The sequence below is a fragment of the Falco rusticolus genome, chromosome 5 (genome assembly GCF_015220075.1).
Source record: "Falco rusticolus isolate bFalRus1 chromosome 5, bFalRus1.pri, whole genome shotgun sequence".
NCBI classification, from domain to species: Eukaryota; Metazoa; Chordata; class Aves; order Falconiformes; family Falconidae; genus Falco; species Falco rusticolus.
In genome coordinates this window covers 69,382,772-69,395,144 of record NC_051191.1, presented here as the reverse complement: position 1 = coordinate 69,395,144, position 12,373 = coordinate 69,382,772, and the positions used below count along the sequence as shown (strand labels likewise).

At 38.0% G+C, this 12,373-nt stretch overlaps 1 protein-coding gene across 19 annotated transcripts in view; it reads left to right on the top strand.

Annotated features, from left to right (window-relative positions):
• MICAL3 (microtubule associated monooxygenase, calponin and LIM domain containing 3) overlaps positions 1-12,373 on the top strand; it is a 161,589-nt gene that overhangs the window by 54,841 nt on the left and 94,375 nt on the right. For all 19 annotated transcript variants that reach the window (XM_037390521.1, XM_037390523.1, XM_037390524.1 and 16 more), the window contains 10 exons: positions 3,169-3,376; positions 4,923-5,039; positions 5,740-5,841; positions 6,404-6,559; positions 7,114-7,214; positions 7,893-8,150; positions 8,745-8,860; positions 10,131-10,257; positions 10,739-10,832; positions 11,967-12,114. In XM_037390521.1, the coding sequence (XP_037246418.1) occupies positions 3,169-3,376; positions 4,923-5,039; positions 5,740-5,841; positions 6,404-6,559; positions 7,114-7,214; positions 7,893-8,150; positions 8,745-8,860; positions 10,131-10,257; positions 10,739-10,832; positions 11,967-12,114 (1,427 nt within the window). The remainder of the gene's footprint in view (positions 1-3,168; positions 3,377-4,922; positions 5,040-5,739; positions 5,842-6,403; positions 6,560-7,113; positions 7,215-7,892; positions 8,151-8,744; positions 8,861-10,130; positions 10,258-10,738; positions 10,833-11,966; positions 12,115-12,373) is intronic.

Sequence of the window (12,373 nt, the reverse complement as noted above, 5' to 3'; positions counted from 1 at the left end):
GTTGTTGTTCGTGTGTCTTAAAGAATATATACCTGTGATGATAAATTATTTTTGTATGCCTTTACATATAAACTTTGTTGAAATTTTTAATGTAAACAAATGATAAATATGTGTTCTTTTAATATTTCTTTATGCTTGTGCTAATTACTTGTTTCCTTTCCTAACAGTATCTGCCATTAAATGTTTATATGTAATTCCTAAGAGGTAATTGTAACTGTTCAAAGTAGCAGCCTTTTGAGAAGTGAATCATATCTGATTTTATGTTTCCTGTCTCACTTAGTTTTGTATTCTCAGTGTTTAATGTAATTTGCAAACCACTGATTAAAAAATACAGAAATTTAAGTGAGCATGTGGCATGATAGAATGTGAAATAAAGATTAGGGTTTTACCCATTTTATCAGAACAGTCGTTTCTTTAGGAAGCTCATTTTCTATACACTTGAACATATACAAGTTTTGAAGTTCTCATCTTCTGTAGCATAGTTTTTACTTGCCCATTTAAAAAATGGTCAGGGATGAAGTGCCATGACTAGGGTTCTGCAGTTAGTGCATCACATGGCCAGCGTCCAAGTTAGCCAGAATTCCGATAACCAGTGTTCGTGAACGCGAGACTTGGATGGGATGGGTTGTTCAAATGTAAATAGTTAAAAATGGTGCTCTTTCTTCATTCGTTACACAGAGAATACAGAATTGCAATTTGCATTTAATGTTCCATTACCATAGTGGTGTTACTGAAAACTTAGCATGATCTCTGAAAGATCTTGAGCAAGAAGTGTTTCTGAGTGGTGAGACAGCTTCAGTGCATGGAGTTGCAGCAGTTATTGGAGTCATTGAGGGGAAAGGGAATAAGGAACAACAGCTGCCTTGATTTTCTTGGCTGTACTTGGCATCTCATGTAGTTACTGCTGCCTGTGAGAGTATCAGGATGTAGGTTTCCATGAGAGATGTGAAACTGGAAGAAGCGTTAGAGGTGGAAAAGGGAGCAGAATTTTCTTCTGTTTTTAACTGCTTAAAACTCACTGTGTTCTGTAACAACATAATTTAATGTGTTTGTGATGGTAAAAAACAATAACAAAAAAACTTTTGACCGTGAATGACTTGACTGTCATATATTTTACATCCAGAACATCTAGAGTCTTAAACATAACCTAGATGTTGTTAAACACATCCTTGTTTGAGGGCAGGGTGGAAGGTTGTAGAGAAAAAAAAAATTTACACTTCTTCTGTGAGAAAATTACAGGCAATTAATTTACAAGTTGATTATGTAGACCTGAGTTTGAATAGTCTGATTTTAGTACAATTCCTTTGTTGTTGTGTACTCCATCATAACTATTTTAATGTGGGGAATGTTATCAAAGAATAAAAGTCACCCAACTCAGTGTGGTCATGTTGCTTATTGAAGCCAGTCACTTTGAAGATTGTAGCTGCCATATGGGCAAAATTATTACCTGGATAAATATGATATGCTCATCAAATTTTCTTGAAAGTTTAAAAAGTGGTGTTTGAGAGTTATACTTACCTGCAAAGAAGACAGTATTACACTGGAGGAATATATTAGAGCCTAATTGATTATTGCTTGTAGCGAATGACAAGTTGGACAATGCACAAGTTTGTTTAGGAATTTAATAGCTCAGTGGTTGGGTTTGCCTTTTGACCCACGTGCCTTCAGGTTCCTGAAGCTACTAAAGCAGTGCTGTTATTCTTCCTGTTCCACTAGACTTGGGTCTCTGCCCTCAGAGTTGTGTGACCTCTTACCTTACACAGTAGTCTTACTTCAAATTTGTATGTCAGTTGTTACCTCGTCACTGCTGTAACTTGTACTGTTGTATTCATTGTTCAGGCTTTATATTTGCAGTTTTACATTATTTACAGGGTTTATGCTCCAGTGAACAACTGGTGAATAAGTGGCAACCTGTAAAAACTGGCATAAGGGGATGACCAACAAACAAAGAGCTTTGCTTTGGGATATGCTGTTTATCAGAAGGTTGGGTTCTGGTTAAGTTTTAGCATACTTAAGAATTTCTCAGAGCGCTTTGTTGTCCAGCCATAAGGGTATGTAAGGAACTGGAAAATACTCACATGGCAGCAGCAGTCAGCACTGTAGCAAAGTCTTTATTCTGTGGGTCTAGTTTATACTCAATAGAAATCAAAGTACAAAAATGATATGACAGAGCGGACCATGTACTATATTCCTGTGAAGGCACAAACTCATGCCAGCTTCCTTTGTGGACTTCAGTTTCTGTGGGTGAGAAATGTCAACTGGCTATCTTGGCTTTTTAATCTTAAAAGAACTGGTCTTGCTGTATTATTTCTCAGAAAGTATTTCCAACACTTAAGTATGCACGTATTTTACATTCTCAAGTTGTTTATTAGCCTCTGATAGTGTTTGTGAGTAGAGTGGAAAAAGATATGAGAAGAAGAAAGACCTTTGATATGACAAAGGGTAGGCCGGAGAAAGCATACTTTGATAAAAATAGTCTAGTCGCACAAAATTTGTATTTACATTATGTTTACTTTCCTGAAGTTTCCTTTGCTGCAATAGTAGAAGCACCAGCATAGGCATGTTAGAACGCTCTGACTTGACTACTGTCTGTGCTACTTTAGATGATGATGTTTATAAAAATGCTAGCATCTCATGTATTTATCTGCAGTAGCTATTGCTATGCTACTCAGTCATGATGAGGAATCTTTAATGTTACTGAAGATTTTCTCAAGAAAGGCCAGCTCAGGCTTTGGAAGATGAGAGGAAAACTTGTCATCACCTTTTTTTTTTTTTTTCTTTTAAGAAAAAATTCAATGAATTGAATTGAATGGGGGAGGGAGAAGCCTTCAGAAATACTGCTGTTCTCCAGGTGCTTACATAGCTTGGAGAGTACACCTTGGTAGCTTATCTTAAAACAAGGGTTGCAAACAGGCAGTTTACTTGCCTGCTCCTCCAAACTTTTCACTGCTCTGTGATATGCTTTATTTTCAGGTTGCAGTTACTGCTTTAATGTTACCAGTTGCAGAACATGGCAGGTAACAATAGAAAGACTGATCTGAAATTTCAGCTTATCTTGCAGACAAAGAGCACTTACTCCTAAGAGCCATGGGATGCTTGGAAGCTGCAGTAAAAATATCTTATTTCCTTCTAGGACTGTAAAGTTACTCTGTGCTGGTTGTTTTGCAGTGTCTGATAATTGGGGCTGGACCCTGTGGCCTTCGTACAGCCATCGACCTGTCATTCCTGGGAGCCAAGGTGGTGGTCATAGAAAAGAGGGATGCCTTTTCCCGCAATAATGTGCTGCATTTGTGGCCATTCACCATACATGACTTGAGGGGTCTTGGCGCCAAAAAGTTTTATGGCAAATTCTGTGCAGGATCCATAGACCATATCAGTAAGTACAGCCGCTGCTGGACACAGCAGCACTCATTCTTTACAGGGGAAATGTAGGCAAGGACACGGGGTAGCTCGTTAAAACGCAGCCTACACCAGTCACTGCTTTCAAGTCTTTATTGTATGATTCAGCATTACGTTTGCATCATGCATTTCAGCCTAGACCTTGATGTGAAATACATACATTGTCATGAGATTATTACACATACAATATATATCTATCATCTTTTATACCCTTCCAAGCATATCTTTTTCCTGTGCTGAAAAGTACATTTAGGATTCAAAGCCTTTTATTTTATTTTATGATTTGATGGATAATACTCCATTTTTTGCTGTTACATTCCTGCAGCTGCCACATTATTCTGTTCCTCTTGAGCATTGAAAACATCTTGTAAAAAAGAAAAATTACTGGATCTTTTGAATATTCTTGTGAATGTTGATCTAGAAAAAGGAGGAACAATTTTGGCTTTGTTAATTTTTGGAAGAGTGATGAAGATATTTTCAAGAATACTGTCAGCCTATGAATAATAGAGGTTTACATATTAAAATTGAGAATAATTTTGATGATTCTCAAATTCTGAGGAATCAGTCTCCTTTGAAAGCTGAATGCTTTGGTGGAGCAGGAGTTATTATTTTTCAGGTTTTCTTTTTATTTTTTCCAAAAAATGTACTGAACATGGCACAACCAGGTTTGGCCCACCAGTCTGTGTTCTCCACTGGAAGCAGAAAGCAGCACAGACATAGTAGATAAGAATTGGCTTCTTGTCCACAGCAAAAACTGCCTTTTTTTTTTTTTTTTTTTGGCAAGGAATGGTTGAACTGGATGCTTTTTGGAACGTCAGTCTTGCAGATTGCTTTTTCCCTTCCAATTCCTTGTCGTTTTTATTCTTTCAGTATGCTTTTTCCCTTTCAATTCCTTGTCATTTTTATTCTTTCAGTACTTCATGCATGTTGTCTTCTTTTGTATCTCATCACAGCTGAAATTTAGTGTTTAGATGGATTATTTTTTCATTTCAGTGTCTAAAATATGACAGTAGGATATCTTCCTTCAAATTAATAAGAGTTTGCACTTATTTTCATGCCCCCTACCTACATTAACTGAAGAGAAAAGAGGTGGTGAGGAACTTAACTATGCCCTCACTAACCCAGAGGTGTTAGGATGAAGGTGCAGTTCAGTATCAACAGCTAAGCTGATCAAATGGCTAGTTGCCATCTGTGACAGAAGTGCAGTCCCGCTGGTGCTCTCTCCCCTCCCACTCCTGCAGTACATGTTCTAGTTGTTTCCCTTGTTGCCGATTTGGGGACTGAAGCATTCAATGATTACTTACTTTTTATTCTTTGAAAAGGCTGGTGTTTCAGCTATATAGAAGTTTCTTGGCATGCTGTGATATGACACACCAGTGCTGCCTGGATGAAATGCTGGGAACACAGTGGGAAAAAGAAAATAGCGCTGGCCTTTAAATCAGTTTATCAGTAATACCAGAGATGCATTGGCACTTGTGCTCTTTTCTTTTTCTTTTATTTCATTATCATCTGCTTTTTTGCAGGTATCCGTCAGCTCCAGCTTATCCTTTTGAAGGTTGCCTTGATCTTGGGAATAGAGATCCATGTCAATGTGGAATTTCAGGGGCTTGTTTACCCTCCAGAGGATCAGGAGAATGAAAGCAAGTAGCATTGAAATGGGTTGTAGAGAAAGGGGAAGTTATGGTAGGATGCACAGACTCCTACTCCATAATCCTGTTTATGACTCTTAAGTCCTTTCCTCATGCTCCATTAATAAGAGTAATTATTAATACACTTTCACTTGAATTTTTAGTAGGATTTATTTTTTCTAGCAACAAATCCAAATTAGTTACTATATGAAACAAAATCACCTGAAGTACTACAGAGAAATAGACCAAAACACAGTAGATCATAATTGCTCCTAGAATATTTAAAGCTATTACACTTAGAAGATACCTTTTTAAAACAACTCCTTTCTTTGCATTCACTGAGGATATTTGTATCAATGAATGATCCTTATGCTTTTTGTGTCTTTGTGAAACCTGTTCTCTGATTGCCATGGGAGATGGCGGCTTACTTGTTTTTTGACATCGTGTTAGTTTGAGTAGGCACTAGAGAAGCTATAAAGGTTGTAGTGATCCTTAAAGGTAATAGGGTTTTTTTACCAGAGCTGTCTCTGCCTCTGATTCACACAGACTGGCTGTGCAAGTCAGCCATAGCTCTGTCAACAATATAGCTGTCCTGCAGTGTATCTTTACCAACTATGTGACAAAGGGATTATGGACAGTAAGAAGTAGTTTTATGTATTTGTTCTATTATGAGCACTGTTTATATTGTCATTAACTTGGAGTTTATCAACAGGAATAGGTTGGCGTGCATTGGTCCACCCAAAAACCCATCCGGTATCTGAGTATGAATTTGAAGTAATCATTGGAGGGGATGGCAGGAGGAACACCTTAGAAGGTAATGTGTCCATAATTCGCTTTCAAATAGAAAGTATTCTTAAATTAGTTAGAACAAAATGGCTTTTAACATCCCAATCAAAATCTGGAAAGACATTTGATTAGTGAAAGGGAGATTAAAAGTCCATGTAAAAAATTCATTTGTATCAAAGACACATGGGTTGTCTTTTCCCACTTCTGTCCACTAGCAAAGGAATTAGGTGTTTTAACCTGGATAATTTTTCCTACATTTTTTCTTCAGTTGAGTACTATTATAGCTCTTACTTTTGGGAACAGGAATTGAAGTGTTGAATATTACTCTGTATAGTAGAGAATTCTATCTTAACTTTTTTGTTGCAAGTTGCAATTTTTGGAAAAGAGGTAAGAAAGAGAAGGTGAGCTTTTTCCCTAAACAAACTTCTATTTTTCTGGTGAAGCAATTGTTGCATTCTCTGTGGAGGAGTTTGTAATTCATCAGATCCATTCACTGTTTTTATTTTGTGAGGGCACCTGTCTATAACGTGCTGAGCCTTCTCTTTAGGTATGCTCTATTTTTCAGTGTTACTACTTCATCTTTCCCATAGGGTTTCGCCGAAAAGAGTTCCGTGGAAAACTAGCAATTGCTATCACAGCAAACTTCATCAATCGTAACACCACAGCTGAAGCCAAAGTAGAAGAGATCAGCGGTGTGGCCTTCATATTCAATCAGAAGTTCTTCCAGGATCTACGAGAAGCCACAGGTTTGCCAGCAATTACCAGATTTCCAGTTAAAATTTCCAGTTTTTGCTACAACTTTGTAACTCAGGTGTCATGTTTAATGAGTAAATGAACATCTTGTGCAAGGAAGTCAGTCATTGCTGTCTCTGAAATCTGACTTCCTCATTCTTACAGCTGTTCTTTACAGCTGTACAAAGCAGATATGTATCAAGCAGATGCACGTCATTTTTGTTAAGAAGTGGAGAACTTCCCTGACAGTTTTCAGGAAATCTGAGCCCTAAATAGGAAAAGTTTGAATGCTGAGTTTAGCTTCTTGCACTCCACATCTGAATGCAAACCTTAGAATAATGATAAATGTATTTTTTAAAAGAGGTAGCTGCATGCAGGTGAAATGTGCTCTTTGTGGTTTTGTTGAAGATTCAGATTCTTCAAAGTCATGGAAGGAAGCTGCTTGGCATTCTCTCTCTAAGGCTTTCTAACCGTGTAATTTCAATTTGCTTTCTTCTAATAGAGCTCTTGTGTCACATGTAACACGTAACTTGTTCCTTCACTACCATGTCTTTTGTTCCACCACAAGGTATTGACTTGGAGAACATTGTCTACTACAAAGATGATACACACTACTTCGTCATGACTGCCAAAAAACAGAGCTTGCTGGAAAAAGGAGTGATACGGCATGTGGGTATTAACTTTTCCTATATTCTCTATAAACTAAGATTTTTAGGACAACTTGCTTTTAGTATGCTGAAAGAAGGGAAACAACGCTCTTCTTCCACCACGTAATGTTTTTACATAGGTGTGTTTTAGAACACAACTATATGCAGTTAATGCCCTTCTGAAGTATTTTGAGCCACCAGAAGTGTGTTACAAGACCTATCCTCTCCAGATTTGTATCCATTTGTAGCTTTGGGGGTTTTGTTCCTGTTAGGGTGAAATATGTTTAAAGAACATTTGATAGTTTGGTTGAGTTTCCCTCATTTTATGGCAATGAAAAAGTGGGGAGTGAAGAAAGTATTTACCTACCTCTTATTCCGACAGAAGCTGATTTAAAAGTAGTTTGGCCACATATGAATAAATAAGGAGTCTTGTGCCTTTTGTCTGAAGTTTGTGAAGAGAAATACTCAGAAATTTCTTAGCCCTTTCACAGTCAGGAATGCTAGTAGGACATGATTAATGTTTGCAATAAGAGATTTACAAATCTTTTCTTGGGAAGCATAAACACAGAAAAGAACGAAAGAAATTAGAGGGCAGACCTGTATCAGAGGGTTTGTCAGAATTTTAGTGCCAACTGTTGTATACACCACTCTTAAACCTGTGTATTTCACTATTTCACTTTTACTTTTCTGGTTTTGGCAGGATTTTGCCGACACAGAGTTATTACTCTCACGGGAGAATGTGGACCAGGAGGCTCTGCTAAATTATGCCAGAGAAGCAGCTGACTTCTCAACTAATCAGCAGCTACCATCACTGGACTTTGCCATCAATCACTATGGTCAGCCAGATGTGGCCATGTTTGACTTCACGTGCATGTATGCGTCAGAGAATGCAGCCCTGGTGCGAGAGCAGAACGGCCACCAGTTACTTGTGGCACTGGTTGGGGACAGTCTTCTAGAGGTTTGTGTTTTAAACTTACCATGTGAAAGCAGTGAAATGAAGCATAAGTACAAGCCATTGCACCCATCACTGAAATATGTGCTGTCTATAAGAGAGGTACTATAAGGAAAGATACTGTTTATTATACGATAAAGTGGGAGGTTTGAATGAAGAGTAGGAGTGTTGGGAAAACAGAATATTTAAGATGGTAGTGATCTTCTTAAGAAAATGTGTGCAGAGATTTTTCTGAAGTTGTGTCTATTCCATCTGCTTCTTATTGGGACAGTTAGGCTCTCTACAGAACCTACTGTAGGCCTGTTACTAATTAGCATTTTGTAATGGGTTATAAAGGACAATCTTGAAGAGGAGCTGTTAAGGCACTCCAGGCTATGAATTGTTGTTGGAAATAGAGGAAACATGGGCTTTGGGGGAACTCGGGGGCAATTCACCATACAACTGGCTTCCTCTAGCCCAGCGGGCATAGAGCTTTAAGCTAATTACTGAGCTATAATTTCCCAGCAGATTACCATCTGAATGTATTTTTGATATTTGCTTAAAATTTTCCCTAACGGATGCTTTTTCTTTCTCTGCTTTTTTTGTCAACTATAATATTAGCCATTTTGGCCAATGGGAACTGGAATAGCCAGGGGATTTTTGGCTGCAATGGACTCTGCTTGGATGGTACGAAGTTGGTCACTCGGAGCTAGTCCTTTGGAAGTTCTTGCAGAGAGGTACTAGAGAAAACTAATACTCTTTCTGTTCTAATCTAATCCTCCAACATCTCATCATCCATTCCAGTTTATTCTAGTACAAATATGTAGACAGAATGGGAGGTACAGATTCTCACTGTTTCGAAAGGGTGCTTGTGGGTATAATTCAGTTGAAGAAAAAAAAATGTACTAAGGAGCTGATAAATTGAAGTATATTCGTAGAGGAATAAGAAGTGTTGCAGCTGTTCTTGGTTGATTAGATCAAGAATACTTTTTTTTTTTTTCTTTTTTGCTTCTTGGCATTGCATGGAGAAAGTGAGCCTGACTTACTGTCACCAGCCTTGCTATAGCAAACCAGATGAAGATGTATGTGCCTTTAAAGTACTAGAGACAAAAATTCTTGCCATCCCCTATTACCTTGTAAATATCTTTCATGATTTCCTTTTAAAGGAAACTATGACCTGCTTTTATTTCATGTTGTCCTAAATTGGTTGCTTCATTTCGTATAAGCCAAACAACATCTTGTGTCTTTTTGGAGTATTGAGTTCCTGATGTTTTTGTCATCTTTGAGTGTTGCTTTGGTGCACAAGATGATTTCTTAGGGATCAGGACTTGGGTAGTTAAATGATTCAGTAAGTAAAAGCCACAGCTAGTAGAACCTGTTTTAAACTTAAGCAACTGCAGCTTCTGACCGTCAGGAACCATAGCATAATTTTAAAAATTGTATAAATGGCACAATGGGGATATTTTAATTTCTGTTTGTCTGAATTTAAAAAAATGGTGAGGATAGTGATCCTGCAGTTGGAGCCAGACTTCCATCACCTTTCCGTTAGACATTTGCAGACAGTGGTAAGATCTTCCCTGAGCCTTCTCTTCTGCATGCTGACCAAACCCAGTTCCCTTTGCCTCTTCTCACAGGCCAAGCGCTCCAATCCCGTTGGTGGCCCTCTTCCTGAGGCGCTCCACTGTCACAGTGTCTGTTGCACTGGGGAACCCTTTCAGTTATGCTTAATGTATTGTTTTCTTTCCTCCTTTTGATTCTGGAGTTGAATTAAATTTCAGGCTTTAATACACTGAATCTTAGCTATTCAGTGTCTGAAGTGGTTAGATTTCTAATCTGAATGTTTATCTCTCCAGAATTTACTTAGCAGTGTTAGTAATGATGCATGTCTTCAAAAAAAACCCCACAAACCTAACAAAAACAAACACAAAACCCCAAAATCACCACAAAACCTAAAACAAAGAAACCAACCAAAACAAAACTCAAAACTTTTATTTTTATTTTCCCAAGGGAAAGCATTTATAGGCTACTGCCTCAGACCACCCCTGAGAATGTGAGTAAAAACTTCAGCCATTACAGCATTGATCCTGCCACCCGGTATCCCAATATCAATGTCAACTTCTTGCGACCACAGCAGGTAACTGGACAAATGGTGCTTCTGAATGCTTGCAATCTGCGTTGTCTTTCCTTAGATGAAGCTATGCTCATGTTTTGTGAACAGATAGGGACTTGATGTGGCGGTATAACATGGAAGCAGGGAAAAGCAAATACATGAATCAAGAGTAGACTTCTGCACTTTAACAAATTCCTTTTTAGGAGTTTTTGATTTTGATTGTTTTAACCATGCTGTAATGATACATGAAATCTATACATTTGTTTGCGTGTGCGTATGCAGGTTTTCCTTGTGGTAATCTAGTATAGCAGTCTGTTACTGCGATTTGGTATCCACTGAGCAGCAGCAGTCTGCTGTTTAGCACTGACAAACCGATACTTGTTCCGGGGTTCTTGGGCTAGATATTTTTGCTACATAATTACTTCCTTCTTGTGCCTTGCGATGGCTCCTTCCTGTCCTCTGACTCTTTCTGTATGTAATTTTTAGGTTTTTTGTGTCATTTTAGGTACGCCATTTATATAACACAGGAGACTTGAAAGACATTCACCTGGAAATAGAGAACTTTGTGAACTCCAGGACACCAAAGCTGACTCGGAATGGTAGGCTTGGCTACTGTTTATTCTGGAGCTGGATCAGTGCAGGAACCATAGAGCATCAGGGTTGTAGAGTATTATTTAGCCATTCTCTTTTGGTTTAGAAAATGTATCCAGCAATTGCTTCATCAACAGTCTGATTTTTCCAGTTTTTTGTTTCCATTAACATGTAAATACATTTTTGTTTGCCTAATTTCCCTTGCTTTATAATGCTGTTAAATTTCTGAGCATACTTACTTACACAAACGTGTTTTCACCTCCTTTGTCCTATAACACTGTCTTTACAGTGCAGAAGCCTAGCCTGAATTCACTGTAACTGTAAACTCAGAATTCTTACAAACAGAAGGTATTTCTTGTGCAGTCTTTCATGCTTTCCTTTACTTAATTTCATCTCTTAGCTTAACCAGATGAAACCTCACTTTGCTTGCATTGTTGTGAAAGTTAGATGCCTTGTGATAAGCACTTCTTTATCTGTCTACTCGTCCTGTACCCTGAGGGTTATGTTGAACTTTTCCTTTTGCATACCTTGCCTTTGGATGTCCAGATAGTGTTTGGGGAATCTCAGAATGGGCTTTGCTGCTAAGCCTCCCTTTCAGTGCTGAATAGCTGTGTAGTCTTTTGATTTGTTCTTTGCCCTGCAACCATGTCCCTTTAGGCTGTAATCTCATCAGATCTTGCAGTAAGGCAAGGTCAAAATAGGTCAGTGCTTTTAAAGGAAAGCTTTCAAGAGAAAAGAAAAAGTTGCAGAAGTACATTTGTAGTTCTTCCATTAGAAGTAGTGTATCTGGGCTTTAGAGAGCACTGTGCTACTGCATACCCTTTTGATCATATTTAACAAGCCTTTGTGGCTGTTTCATAATTCCTGGGGCTCTTTTACAAGGGGTAGGGTGACTTAGCTAATTACCTTTTAGCAAAATAAAAATCCTTTCTTGGATCTAAAATAGATAACGACAGTCTTTTTTTTTTTTAAAAAAAAAAGAATTCTCTCCTCTATTGTCCATTGTTAGGAGGCTGTTGTTTACATGAAGGTTTTATTTGTTGATTCATGGATTTTATGTTGTGTTTGGAATTCGTGAAAGAGACATCATGCCTTTCTACTTGAAAATGATTATTATTATTTTTAATTTATTTTTTTTTTAGAGTCTGTAGCTCGCTCTAGTAAATTGCTTAGTTGGTGCCAGAGGCAGACTGATGGATATGCTGGTGTTAATGTGACAGATCTCACGATGTCATGGAAAAGTGGCCTAGCTTTATGTGCCATTATCCACAGATACCGTCCAGACTTAATGTGAGTAACTGACTGTTTTGAATAACTGGGAAGGGCAGGATGTTAGTGATATTTGGAAGTAATGGTGTGGAGACTGAGGCAATGCACTTGTGACTTATGGAGAAATGGATTGTAATGAATTCAATTAAACTTGATAGAAGCTAATGTACAGTGATTCACCAACAGAGTGGAAGGTCATAATAGCTTGATGAATATGAAGGTAAATGTGTTGTCATTTTCCCTTCTGGATAATTTGACAGAATTAAGCTTCAGATTGGTA